Below are 12,952 nucleotides of genomic sequence, written 5' to 3' on the forward strand. Positions count from 1 at the left end.
GCAGTGTGTAAATGGGGCCATAGGAAAGCATTGTGTGATTTTAGGTGCAGTAGATAACTTCATCTATCCGCAGATAAAAGCTGAAAGGGGCCTTAAGTAGTCAGCATACCAAGACATTTTGGACAATTTTATGCTCCCATAAACAGTTTAAGGATGGCGAGTTTGGGGTGGAGGAACTTGACTATCCTGCAGAGAGTCCTGACCTCAACCTGATAGAACACCTTTGGGATGAATTAGAGAGGGGACTGTGAGCCAGGCCTTCTCGTCCACATCAGTGCCTGACCTCACAAAGAATGGTCAAACCTTCCCATAGACACACTTCTGGACCATGTGGACAGCCTTCCCAATAGAGTTGAATCTGTTATAGCTGCAAAGGGTAGGCCAACCCAATATTGAACCCTACGAACTAAGACTGGGACCAGTGGCGTAACAACCGGGGGGGGCGCAGGTGTGTCTGCCCTGGGCGCTGAGCTGAGGGGGGGGCCGGCGCCCCCCGGTTATAACTGGGATGAGGCGGGTCTCTGTTGCTGCGGTCCGGACTCTTGCTGCGGTCGGGACTCCGGTCAGACTCGGACTCTCTCTGCTCCGTGACTGCCCGTGCGTATGTGCGGCCGCCGGGCCGCTTGTAGTGCCGCTCCCCTCACGCAGGCAGCAGGCTCTTCCCACAGTGAGTCGGTGGTTTCAGAACAAGGTCTGTCTGCTCTATGTGTTGTGTCCTGACTCCTGGGTATAGCCAGCCCGCCCGGTGGTGACAGTCACAGGTGTGGCACTGCCTGGTCAGGTCAGTGATACCCATATGTATGCTGTGCTGTCAGACAGTATCAGGTGTTGGGGACGGCCGGGTGACCATGATGGGTCCCGGTCTCATGTGGGTTAGTTTAACTTAGTTAGTGAAGGTAGGGTCCCAGTTGTAGTTCACAATTAATATAATGCCATTATAGAACATAGAAATTCTGGGCCAGATTCAGATAGATCAGCGGATCTTTAGATCCGCTGATCTATCTGATTTAAGATCCGCCAGCGCAAGTTTTAGAGGCAAGTGGGTAATTCACAAAAACACTTACCCTCCAAACTTGCGGCGGCGGATCGTAATTCCTCCGGCGGAATTCAAATTCCGCAGCTAGGGGTAGTGTCCCCGCGCCGAGCGAATAGCGCATGCGCCGTCCGGAAATTTTCCCAGCGTGCATTGCTCCAAATGACGTCGCAACGACGTCAGTGGTTTCGACGCTTACGTAAATGACGTCCATCCGTATACGCAAACGACGTTAATTTAAATTTTGTCGCGGGAACGACGGCCATACTTAACATTGGCTGCGCCTCATAGAAGCAGGGGTAACTATGCGCCGGGAAAACCCTTACGTAAACGTCGTAAAAACACTGCGTCGGGCCCGCGTACGTTCGTGAATTGGCGTATCTCGCTGATTTACATATTCTCTGCGTAAATCAGCGAGAACGCCCCCAGCGGCCATTTTTAAATTGCAGTTAAGATCAGACGGTGTAACACAGTTACACCTGTCGGATCTTAAGCATATCTATGCGTAACTGATTCTATGAATCAGTCGCATAGATACGACCGGCCTAACTCAGAGATACGACGGTGTATCAGGAGATACACCGTCGTATCTCTATGTGAATCTGGCCCCCTCTATGTTCTATAATGGCATTATATTAATTGTGAACTACAAGCGGTCAGTCCAACTGGGACTTGTAGTTCCCTGTAACTGATATGAGGATATATTAAAGTACTAGAAATACAATGCCTTTATAATATATGTTTCTATTGTTTTTTCATAAAAAATGTATTGCTCTTTACCACCATTAAAAATGTAATGCCCTTTACATGTGTTTAATTATCCTTATAACCAGAGTGGATGTTTATATACTTTTGGCAATATATGTTCAAGTACTCTCTGACCAAGAGCTCACCTGCAAGATGTCAGTCTCCAAGCAGTCAAAATGTACCATGATTTATACTAAAGTTCATCGTCTAAGCGGAATCGTCCTTTAATGTGTGGTGCCTTAAATATTGTAACTGGTTTGCGTCGATCTTATAGCTTGTCCTCTACACAGGTTCACAAGTGAACGATGCTAATTGCTATTAATTTAAAGGGGTGGTTCCCCCTAAAACAAATTTCTAACAATAGATTCGTAAGACCCGTTACACTGCGGGTAGGCTGGCTTTTGTTTTTGTTTTTTCGTACATACCGAGATCTCGCCGTTTCGTCCCTTGGCGGTGGGCGTTCCTAGTTGATTGACGTTTCTCCGACGGGCACATACGTGACGTCACGACTTTCCGAAAGAAGCCGAACGTCGCTGCGCAGGCGCCGTATAGAGCCGACTCTATACGGCGCCTGCGCAATGACGTTCGGCTTCTGTCGGAAAGAAATTTCTATTGTTAGAAATTTGTTTTAGGGGGAACTACCGCTTTAACTCTGTACAGAAATAATTTAACAGTAGGCACGAATGTGTGCACTTTATGCAAGAATAAAATATTCCACACAAAACAGGTTTTGATATATTGAGTCCATGATAGGAAAAGTCTTAAAAATTGTTAAATGAATTATAGCACTGAGAATAAAATGGCAAGGTAAGCCTTAAGAATAATAATACATTTGCCTGACCAAAGATTGCTTTTGTAATTCTTCCTCTGGTTCTATGTACCTGCTGACATTAATAGTGCATTCCAATAATTTTCACAATGATCCTGCACAAGTACAACACTATTTTATATACATTTTGATCATAGTTATTCTCTAGCAAATAAAAAAAAAGAAGGTTGTGCAGTTTTCTGTATATGGTTCCTTGAGGTGTTTTGAGCTGGAACAGGAGACCTCTGAACTTTAACTCAAGACAATGTCACCTTTATAAAGTTTCAGTCCCGTTAGTCTATTACATTGCACAACTGTTGTCATTTTTCAGTAAGAATGTGCTATTATATTTTTAAGTTGGGCCTTTACATTTTTGTGGTGCATTACGTTAAGGCAGCCCATTGAAATAAAGGGACTGCTAACACAGCCTAATGTGGCAAAAAACAAACATACACCAATTCTGGCAACGTAAGGCACTACTTGGTGAGCTGTCTTAGTGTGTTGGGGGTACCATTCAAAATGAATGGCACCGCAATGCATGTAACATGGGTTGCCATGTATTTCTGTGCCTCAAAAGTGTTAATGGGCCCTTTAACTCTGTCATGATAAAAGTATGAGGCCTGATGCTGATGACCTCTCTATGAATATTAGTTCTCTGGCTGTTATACTGATGTTTTGGCTTCCATGCTTTCAAAATCTCGGACCTGGAACACGTATAGGGGACAGGATTTCTGACACTCTTTTACAGCAGGCTTGTTCCAGGTCTATGATATAAAACTATGGATGCCAAACACAACACAGCAAGGTATCTAACATTTTCAAAAGAGCAGTGTCAGCCTTGCACGTTTCTCATAATAGAGTTGTAAGATGACTTGTGCATCCCTCCCCCCAAAGCAGTAAATGGCGGCCAGGGAAGGCAGCTCCACACTGGAATACCGGAGCCTCTCCCCACTTTGTGGCAATGGCACATTATGGTAAAGGTGGTCCTTGATGATATAGCCTTTGATAAGTCCACTTCTGCTCTATAAGGAGGGTCTTACATCTTACCCTCTAACACGCCTTGTATTTCTGAAACTATTTGCGAAACGTCCTTCTCCACATTTACTGTGATGAAATGTTCGGGTGCTGCTGGAGGCTCCAGTGTGTCAAACTGTGATGCTAACAAATCCACTGGCATGAAATGTCCTGTTCGTTTCTGAATCCTCTCTGAGATCAGTTTCCGTGAACCCTGTAAGTGGATAAAAAATATATCTGGATCCAGGTTTTCTTGCTGCTGTCTGTCAGATGTACATAAGTTTGTCCCAGTAGCCAGCGTTTCCCTGTAGGCTTTCTTCAGTGCAGAGCATGCCAACACCACATGATGACCACGGGCTTCATCACTAAGGGGAGAACAGAACACCAACATGATCATCACTCCCATCCTTTCCGCTTTTAGCAAATTGCTATTGTCTATTCTTATGGCCCTGTTCACACGGGGCAAGTAGCTCTGCACCCTGTGCAGGGCGATTTTTGTTTACCTGCACAGGTGCTGCATTCTTCCACGTACCGGCATATAATTTTAGTCTATTGGGACATGCAGCTGCATGGACAGAGCCACTGTTTCCTTATATGACACGTGGATGTGGTTCCCCGAACACACACAGGATGAGTTTGGGGACTCTCGCGCATAGAGACACAACAACTCTGTCCATGCAGGTGCATTTTCCAATATACTTAACTAGGATTCCAGCACGGGGATGCATGTGGCACCTGTGTATCCCCATGGCGGTAAAATATGGCTCTGTAAGTGGCATGGAGCTAATCCCCCAATTTGTTTAATATGTGAGGGGGTCTTAAAGTAAACCTGTCAAGAGAGAAGTACGGGACTGACCAGGCTGATCTTCTGGGAATCCTGTTTCCCTGGGTGTCATGCTGATCCTCTGGCTTCAAAGCTTACTGACCTTGAACTTGCAAACCATGGGTTGCAGGAAAGAAATTAGCTTGATTTCCCCATCACCACAGACAGTGTTGATGAGGGCATCCCTATGCCGGGTCGTTGTCTTCTCCTGGCGGGGGCGGGGAAGCTACAGCAGCCACTACCGGTATTCTGAAATGCATGTTGTGCAATTTGTCATTTTACCAGAGCGTTTTGAAATTACGGGCGATTCGAAACGCCCAGGTGTGAATGCAGCCTCAATTCTATGATGATGAATGCAGCTCTCGAGTGGAGAAAAGATTTTTAAAATTCAAGTTCTATGATTTTCTAGGAGGGGGACGCATTCCTTAAGTATATCCAAAGCCAGCACATTGCTGTTCTTCCCTTACTTACTGCCCTATGTGAGAAGATCTCCTAAAGCGAATTAAATCAGACCTTAGACCAGGGGTGGGCAATTATTTTTTCGATGGGGCCACATGAGAAACTAAAAATATTTTGGAGGGCCGGGCCAAAAGGCTAAACTCAATACTGCATAAAATCAATTGTATTTCTTTATAAAAATCAGTAAATATCATTGTTGGAAAACTGGGGGACAGAGGCTGGGGACATGGCACAGGAGGGGGACAGAGGCTGGGGACATGGCACAGGAGGGGGACAGAGGCTGGGGACATGGCACAGGAGGGGGACAGAGGCTGGGGACATGACACAGGAGGGGGACAGAGGCTGGGGACATGACACAGGAGGGGGACAGAGGCTGGGGACATGACACAGGAGGGGGACAGAGGCTGGGGACATGGCACAGGAGGGGGACAGAGGCTGGGGACATGACACAGGAGGGGGACAGAGGCTGGGGACATGACACAGGAGGGGGACAGACGCTGGGGACATGACACAGGAGGGGGACAGAGGCTGGGGACATGGCACAGGAGGGGGACAGAGGCTGGGGACATGACACAGGAGGGGGACAGAGGCTGGGGACATGACACAGGAGGGGGACAGAGGCTGGGGACATGACACAGGAGGGGGACAGAGGCTGGGGACATGACACAGGAGGGGGACAGAGGCTGGGGACATGACACAGGAGGGGGACAGAGGTTGGGGACATGGCACAGGAGGGGGACAGAGGCTGGGGACATGGCACAGGAGGGGGACAGAGGCTGGGGACATGGCACAGGAGGGGGACAGAGTCTGGGGACATGGCACAGGAGGGGGACAGAGGCTGGGGACATGACACAGGAGGGGGACATGACACAGGAGGGGGACAGAGGCTGGGGACATGACACAGGAGGGGGACAGAGGCTGGGGACATGACACAAGAGGGGGACAGAGGCTGGGGACATGACACAGGAGGGGGACAGAGGCTGGGGACATGACACAGGAGGGGGACAGACGCTGGGGACATGACACAGGAGGGGGACAGACGCTGGGGACATGACACAGGAGGGGGACAGACGCTGGGGACATGGCACAGGAGGGGGACAGAGGCTGGGGACATGACACAAGAGGGGGACAGAGGCTGGGGACATGACACAGGAGGGGGACAGAGGCTGGGGACATGACACAGGAGGGGGACAGACGCTGGGGACATGACACAGGAGGGGGACAGACGCTGGGGACATGGCACAGGAGGGGGACAGAGGCTGGGGACATGACACAGGAGGGGGACAGAGGCTGGGGACATGACACAGGAGGGGGACAGACGCTGGGGACATGACACAGGAGGGGGACAGACGCTGGGGACATGACACAGGAGGGGGACAGACGCTGGGGACATGGCACAGGAGGGGGACAGAGGCTGGGGACATGACACAGGAGAAGGACAGAGGCTGGGGACATGACACAGGAGGGGGACAGACGCTGGGGACATGACACAGGAGGGGGACAGAGGCTGGGGACATGACACAGGAGGGGGACAGAGGCTGGGGACATGGCACAGGAGGGGGACAGAGGCTGGGGACATGACACAGGAGGGGGACAGAGGCTGGGGACATGACACAGGAGGGGGACAGAGGCTGGGGACATGACACAGGAGGGGGACAGAGGCTGGGGACATGGCACAGGAGGGGGACAGAGGCTGGGGACATGACACAGGAGGGGGACAGAGGCTGGGGACATGACACAGGAGGGGGACAGAGGCTGGGGACATGACACAGGAGGGGGACAGAGGCTGGGGACATGACACAGGAGGGGGACAGAGGCTGGGGACATGGCACAGGAGGGGGACAGAGGCTGGGGACATGGCACAGGAGGGGGACAGAGGCTGGGGACATGGCACAGGAGGGGGACAGAGTCTGGGGACATGGCACAGGAGGGGGACAGAGGCTGGGGACATGACACAGGAGGGGGACATGACACAGGAGGGGGACAGAGGCTGGGGACATGACACAGGAGGGGGACAGAGGCTGGGGACATGACACAAGAGGGGGACAGAGGCTGGGGACATGACACAGGAGGGGGACAGAGGCTGGGGACATGACACAGGAGGGGGACAGACGCTGGGGACATGACACAGGAGGGGGACAGACGCTGGGGACATGACACAGGAGGGGGACAGACGCTGGGGACATGGCACAGGAGGGGGACAGAGGCTGGGGACATGACACAAGAGGGGGACAGAGGCTGGGGACATGACACAGGAGGGGGACAGAGGCTGGGGACATGACACAGGAGGGGGACAGACGCTGGGGACATGACACAGGAGGGGGACAGACGCTGGGGACATGGCACAGGAGGGGGACAGAGGCTGGGGACATGACACAGGAGGGGGACAGAGGCTGGGGACATGACACAGGAGGGGGACAGACGCTGGGGACATGACACAGGAGGGGGACAGACGCTGGGGACATGACACAGGAGGGGGACAGACGCTGGGGACATGGCACAGGAGGGGGACAGAGGCTGGGGACATGACACAGGAGAAGGACAGAGGCTGGGGACATGACACAGGAGGGGGACAGACGCTGGGGACATGACACAGGAGGGGGACAGACGCTGGGGACATGGCACAGGAGGGGGACAGACGCTGGGGACATGGCACAGGAGGGGGACAGAGGCTGGGGACATGACACAGGAGGGGGACAGACGCTGGGGACATGACACAGGAGGGGGACAGACGCTGGGGACATGACACAGGAGGGGGACAGACGCTGGGGACATGGCACAGGAGGGGGACAGAGGCTGGGGACATGGCACAGGAGGGGGACAGACGCTGGGGACATGACACAGGAGGGGGACAGACGCTGGGGACATGACACAGGAGGGGGACAGAGGCTGGGGACAGGCAGCCACTGTTTAATCAATAACAATTGATTAAACAGTGGCTGCATGTGATGGCACAGTGGCTGCGTGTGATGGCACAGTGGTTGCGTTTGATGGGCACAGTGGCGACAATTGATGGCACAGTGGCTGCGTGTGATGGGCACAGTGGCAACAATTGATGGCACAGTGACTGCGTGTGTTGGCACAGTGGCTGCATGTGATGGCACAGTGGCTGCGTTTGATGGGCACAGTGGCTGCGTGTGATTGGCACAGTGGCTGCGTTTGATGGGCAGAGTGGCTGCGTGTTATTGGCACAGTGGCTGCGTGTGATTGGCACAGTGGCTGCGTTTGATGGGCACAGTGGCTGCATGTGATTGGCACAGTGGCTGCGTGTGATTGGCACAGTGGCTGCGTGTGATTGGCACAGTGGCTGCATGTGATTGGCACAGTGGCTGCATGTGATTGGCACAGTGGCTGTGTTTGGGAACAGTGGCAACAATTGATTGCACAGTGGCTGCGTGTGATTGGCACAGTGGCTGTGTTTGGGAACAGTGGCAACAATTGATTGCACAGTGGCTGCGTGTGATTGGCACAGTGGCTGTGTTTGGGAACAGTGGCAACAATTGATTGCACAGTGGCTGCGTGTGATTGGCACAGTGGCTGTGTTTGGGAACAGTGGCAACAATTGATTGCACAGTGGCTGCGTGTGATTGGCACAGTGGCTGCGTTTGATGGGAACAGTGGCTGCGTGTGATTGGCACAGTGGCTACGTGTGATTGGCACAGTGGCTGCGTGTGATTGGCACAGTGGCGACAATTTATGGTGGCAAAGTGGCTGCGTGTGTTGGCACAAGTGGCTGCGTGTGTTGGCACAAGTGGCTGCATGCGTTGGCACAAGTGGCTGCGTGTGATGGGCACAGTGACCCCTCCCGGCCCTGCCTACTGTTATCACCGCGGCGGGGAACATAACAGACAGCGTTCGTTTGAACAGCTGTTTTCCCCGCTGCGCATAGACACTCCCCCTTGGACGGATCTGTCCAATCGCGAGCAAGGGGGAGTGTCTATGTGACTCCCCCTTGCTCGCGATTGGACAGATCCGTCCAAGGGGAGGTGTCTATGCCATAGACACTCCCCCTTGGACGGATCTGTCCAATCGCGAGCAAGGGGGAGTGTCTATGTGACTCCCCCTTGCTCGCGATTGGACAGATCTGTCCAAGGGGGAGTGTCTATGCGCGGCGGGGAAAACAGCTGTTCAAACGAACGCTGTCTGTTATGTTCCCCGCCGCGGTGATAACAGTAGGCTGCGGCGGCGGGGGTGGGCCGGATTAAAAGGTCCGCCGGGCCGTATACAGCCCGCGGGCCGTAGTTTGCCCAGGTCTGCCTTAGACAGTAGCCGTGGGAACAAGTGTCCATATTGGAAGATTTCCCCTCTATTCCCGTTTTGGTGATACCTCAAAATTGTGGATTTTCCATGATTGTCTATTCTGGCAGGTGTGGGGATGATTTCAAAGCATTGCATTGTGGTTTAATCATACATTATCCCAATGGGTGTTATTGCCCTTTTTTTTAGCTCTACTGTACCCCAATGCACCTTAACACATATATTTGTTTACAAGTCTTTTATTGAAAAAAGGAAACGGGTAATAACAGGGGCGGACTGACAACTCATGGGGCCCCCGGGCAATAGGAGATTATGGGGCCCCCAGGCTTAGAGATGGCCGCCATCTTTTTTTGATGCAACATGAATGTGGGCAAACCCATACGGAGAGGCACCAAGCTCCGTGACATGCCGAGTGGCTTAGAGTTGGTGACCCACTAAATTCACCAGAAGCCTCTCATGGGCAAACAATTGCAGCCTCACTGTGCCCCATCAAATGCAGCCAACTGTGCCCCATCAAATGCAGCCCACGGTGCCCCATCAAATGCAGCCCACGGTGCCCCATCAAATGCAGCCCACGGTGCCCCATCAAATGCAGCCAACTGTGCCCCATCAAATGCAGCCAACTGTGCCCCATCAAATGCAGCCAACTGTGCCCCATCAAATGCAGCCAACTGTGCCCCATCAAATGCAGCCAACTGTGCCCCATCAAATGCAGCCAACTGTGCCCCATCAAATGCAGCCACTGTGCCCCATCAAATGCAGCCAACTGTGCCCCATCAAATGCAGCCAACTGTGCCCCATCAAATGCAGCCAACTGTGCCCCATCAAATGCAGCCAACTGTGCCCCATCAAATGCAGCCAACTGTGCCCCATCAAATGCAGCCACTGTGCCCCATCAAATGCAGCCAACTGTGCGCCATCAAATGCAGCCAACTATGCCATCAAATGCAGCCAACTGTGTCCCATTAAATGCAGCCACTGTGACCCTCAGCACCCCCCCCACCATCTTGGTGGCAGGTCAGGCAGTGAGTGACGGCAGTGAGATGTGGGACGGGCAGCGGCGAGCTGCTTACTCCCTGCATCTCTTCTTTTCTCCTGCTAGGCATCCAATAGGAGTGCCTGTCCTTTCAGCCAATCACATGATGGGTATCAGACCCGCACTTCCTGATTGGCGGAGTGCCGGTTCATTGTTATACATTCTACATAGAGGGGGTGGTGCCCTTAATGGATGGACCGCCCCCTGGTATACACATGTACATGCACTGTATACATACACAGTGTATATATATATATATATATATATATATATATATATATATATATATATAGTGAGAAGTGCCATGCTTCTGTGCTGAACTTCTCCAATCTCTGCTACATCTCCCTACTCATCACCTGCCCACCAATACACAGGCACAGCCTCCTCTCCTGTATTACCACATGTGAGCTGCTGGGGCACTACAAGTACCAGCATGGCAGAAGGGGCAGGAGCAGTGTGTTCTATCAGGATAATTTTTGGAAAAAAAGTGCTGGTGTGTGTATATATAGATATATATTTATCGATATATACACACACCAGCACTTTTTTTCCAAAAATCATCCTGATAGAACACACTGCTCCTGCCCCTTCTGCCATGCTGGTACTTGTAGTGCCCCAGCAGCTCACAGACATAGCATGTGGTAATACAGGAGAGGAGGCTGTGCCTGTGTATTGGTGGGCAGGTGATGAGTAGGGAGATGTAGCAGAGATTGGAGAAGTTCAGCACAGAAGCATGGCACTTCTCACACACAGATAAACGATCTAACAGCAAGAGGAGCCCTGCTGCTACACAGCCTCCCCCCTCCCCCTCCCCTCCTCACCAGGATAGGTAAGCAGTACTGATAATACAATTCTTCCAGCTTACCTTTTATGAGGCAGAAATCCACCCCACACTGCAGGCTGTCCCCTCCTCCCTCTCATCTCTCCAGCAGTCGACATCTCCTGCTCATATGTCAAAAAAGCCGCGCTGGAGAAGGGGGCGTGTACACTGTGCTCCCATTGGCTGAGAAGGCAGTGGAGAGGCGGGGAAGCTACAATCTCGAGATTTGTACATCAAAATTATGTCGGTAGTGGCCATTTCAGTGATGGATGTCAGAAAACACTGATTCCAACAAACTGTCCCTGCTTTTACCAAGGCTGCCAACCCCTGATGGGGCCCCCTAGTGGCCAGGGGCCCTCGGTCCGTGCCCGACTGACCGAATGGTCAGTCCGCCCCTGGGTAATAACAAGAGTACCACAACGAGGACATAGATACTGTAAACAAGGATATGCACAACTTAATGGCGCCTCTTGCATTTGGAAGTCAATATAAAAAAACATTGAAACCATGATGCGTTTACAAAGGACTTGAGGGTTTACAATCAATAAACAATAATATCCCCAAGACCCCTTTCACACTGAGGAGTTTTTCAGGCGGTACAGCGCTAAAAATGGCGCTGCTATACCGCCTGAAAAACTCGAGGGCTTTCACACTGAGGCGATGCGCTGGCGGGAGAAAAAAATCTCCTGTCAGCAGCATCTTTGGAGCGGTGAGAGCGGCGTGTATACCGCTCCTTCACATTTAAAACAATGGGAACCGCAGCAATACCGCCCGCAATGCGCCTCTGTAGAGGCACATAGCAGGAGGTATTAACCCTTTATCGGCCGCAAGTGGGGGTTAATACCGCACTGCTAGCAGCCGAATCCCGCAGCAAATCCGACGGTATAGCGCCACTATTTTTAGCGGTGCTATACCGCCAGCGCGGCTCCCGCCCATGTGTGAAAGGGGCCTAAGGCTCCATCACATTATTACAGGCAGAATGGTCGCGATTCCGTATCACAGCAAATCGCGGGACACTCTTGCAATTCCCATCACTCCTAATGGCACCCCAATCGCGTTGCGATTGGAAGTGACAGAGATCGCAAGGGCGTCCCACGATTTGCCATGTTTCAGGATCATAGTCAAAGAGAAGCCCACTTTATCCAGTGGGTAAAAAAAAAAAAAAAAAACCTTCCTGACTTTTTATCTAAAAGAGAAAAACTATTTTGGATTAGAATTATTTTCATATTTTGACTGCTGTGTCTTAGCTAAAAGAGATTTCTGACCTAGCAGACATGACAAAATAGGAATAGAGGGGAAGTGAAGTATTTTACAATCTTTAAAATGTTGTAATGTGGAAGTGAATAATTCACAAGAATAGTAAAAATGGTCTGGGCACGTGATGTTCAAAATGGGAGACAGTGCTAGACAAGGAAAGCGTTAAAGTACCAGCAAGTAACTTAAAAACTGGCAACTCCTCTTGCTGGGACGACACTATAGTGAGACCTCAACTCTGAGCTCTTTAACATCCCCTCACTATCCCACAATCCAGCAACAGTACCTAATAGCATTTCTACTATTGGCTCTGTCTGCTCCAATACGATTGGACTAACCTGATTTCTATTCTGATTTGTTTACCACTGATGCCAAGTGAAGTTGATGGTGTATGTTGTTTAAAGCCCCGTTGACATAGTACACTTTTTTTTTTAAAGTCCTGTACCTCTGCATGATATGATTATTGCTAGAAATGCCTTAAAATTCCTGTGCTCACACTGCAGTGCTCTGTGCTGGCAGAGGTGAGTAACAAATAGACACCTCTCTGCACACGCTTCTAAAGGCCTGTATTTCAGAGAAGAGGAGGAAGTGTGTATCATCAGGTCTGTTACATTAGAATGCACTAACTATGGTGCCTACTGAACTGTAGAGTTCACTTTTTAGGAAAATAATAAATGCACATATTTGTTAACACAAATGTG

At 51.1% G+C, this 12,952-nt stretch overlaps 1 protein-coding gene across 1 annotated transcript in view; it reads right to left on the minus strand.

Annotated features, from left to right (window-relative positions):
* Nucleotides 1-2,443: 2,443 nt before the first annotated feature.
* IDNK (IDNK gluconokinase) overlaps nt 2,444-12,952 on the minus strand; it is a 38,482-nt gene continuing 27,973 nt past the window's right edge. Inside the window, exon 5 of the mRNA XM_040355600.1 lies at nt 2,444-3,967. Coding sequence (XP_040211534.1) covers nt 3,625-3,967 — 343 coding nt within the window. The 3' untranslated portion in view covers nt 2,444-3,624. The remainder of the gene's footprint in view (nt 3,968-12,952) is intronic.

Source organism: Rana temporaria, chromosome 1 (assembly GCF_905171775.1).
Source record: "Rana temporaria chromosome 1, aRanTem1.1, whole genome shotgun sequence".
NCBI classification, from domain to species: domain Eukaryota; kingdom Metazoa; phylum Chordata; class Amphibia; order Anura; family Ranidae; genus Rana; species Rana temporaria.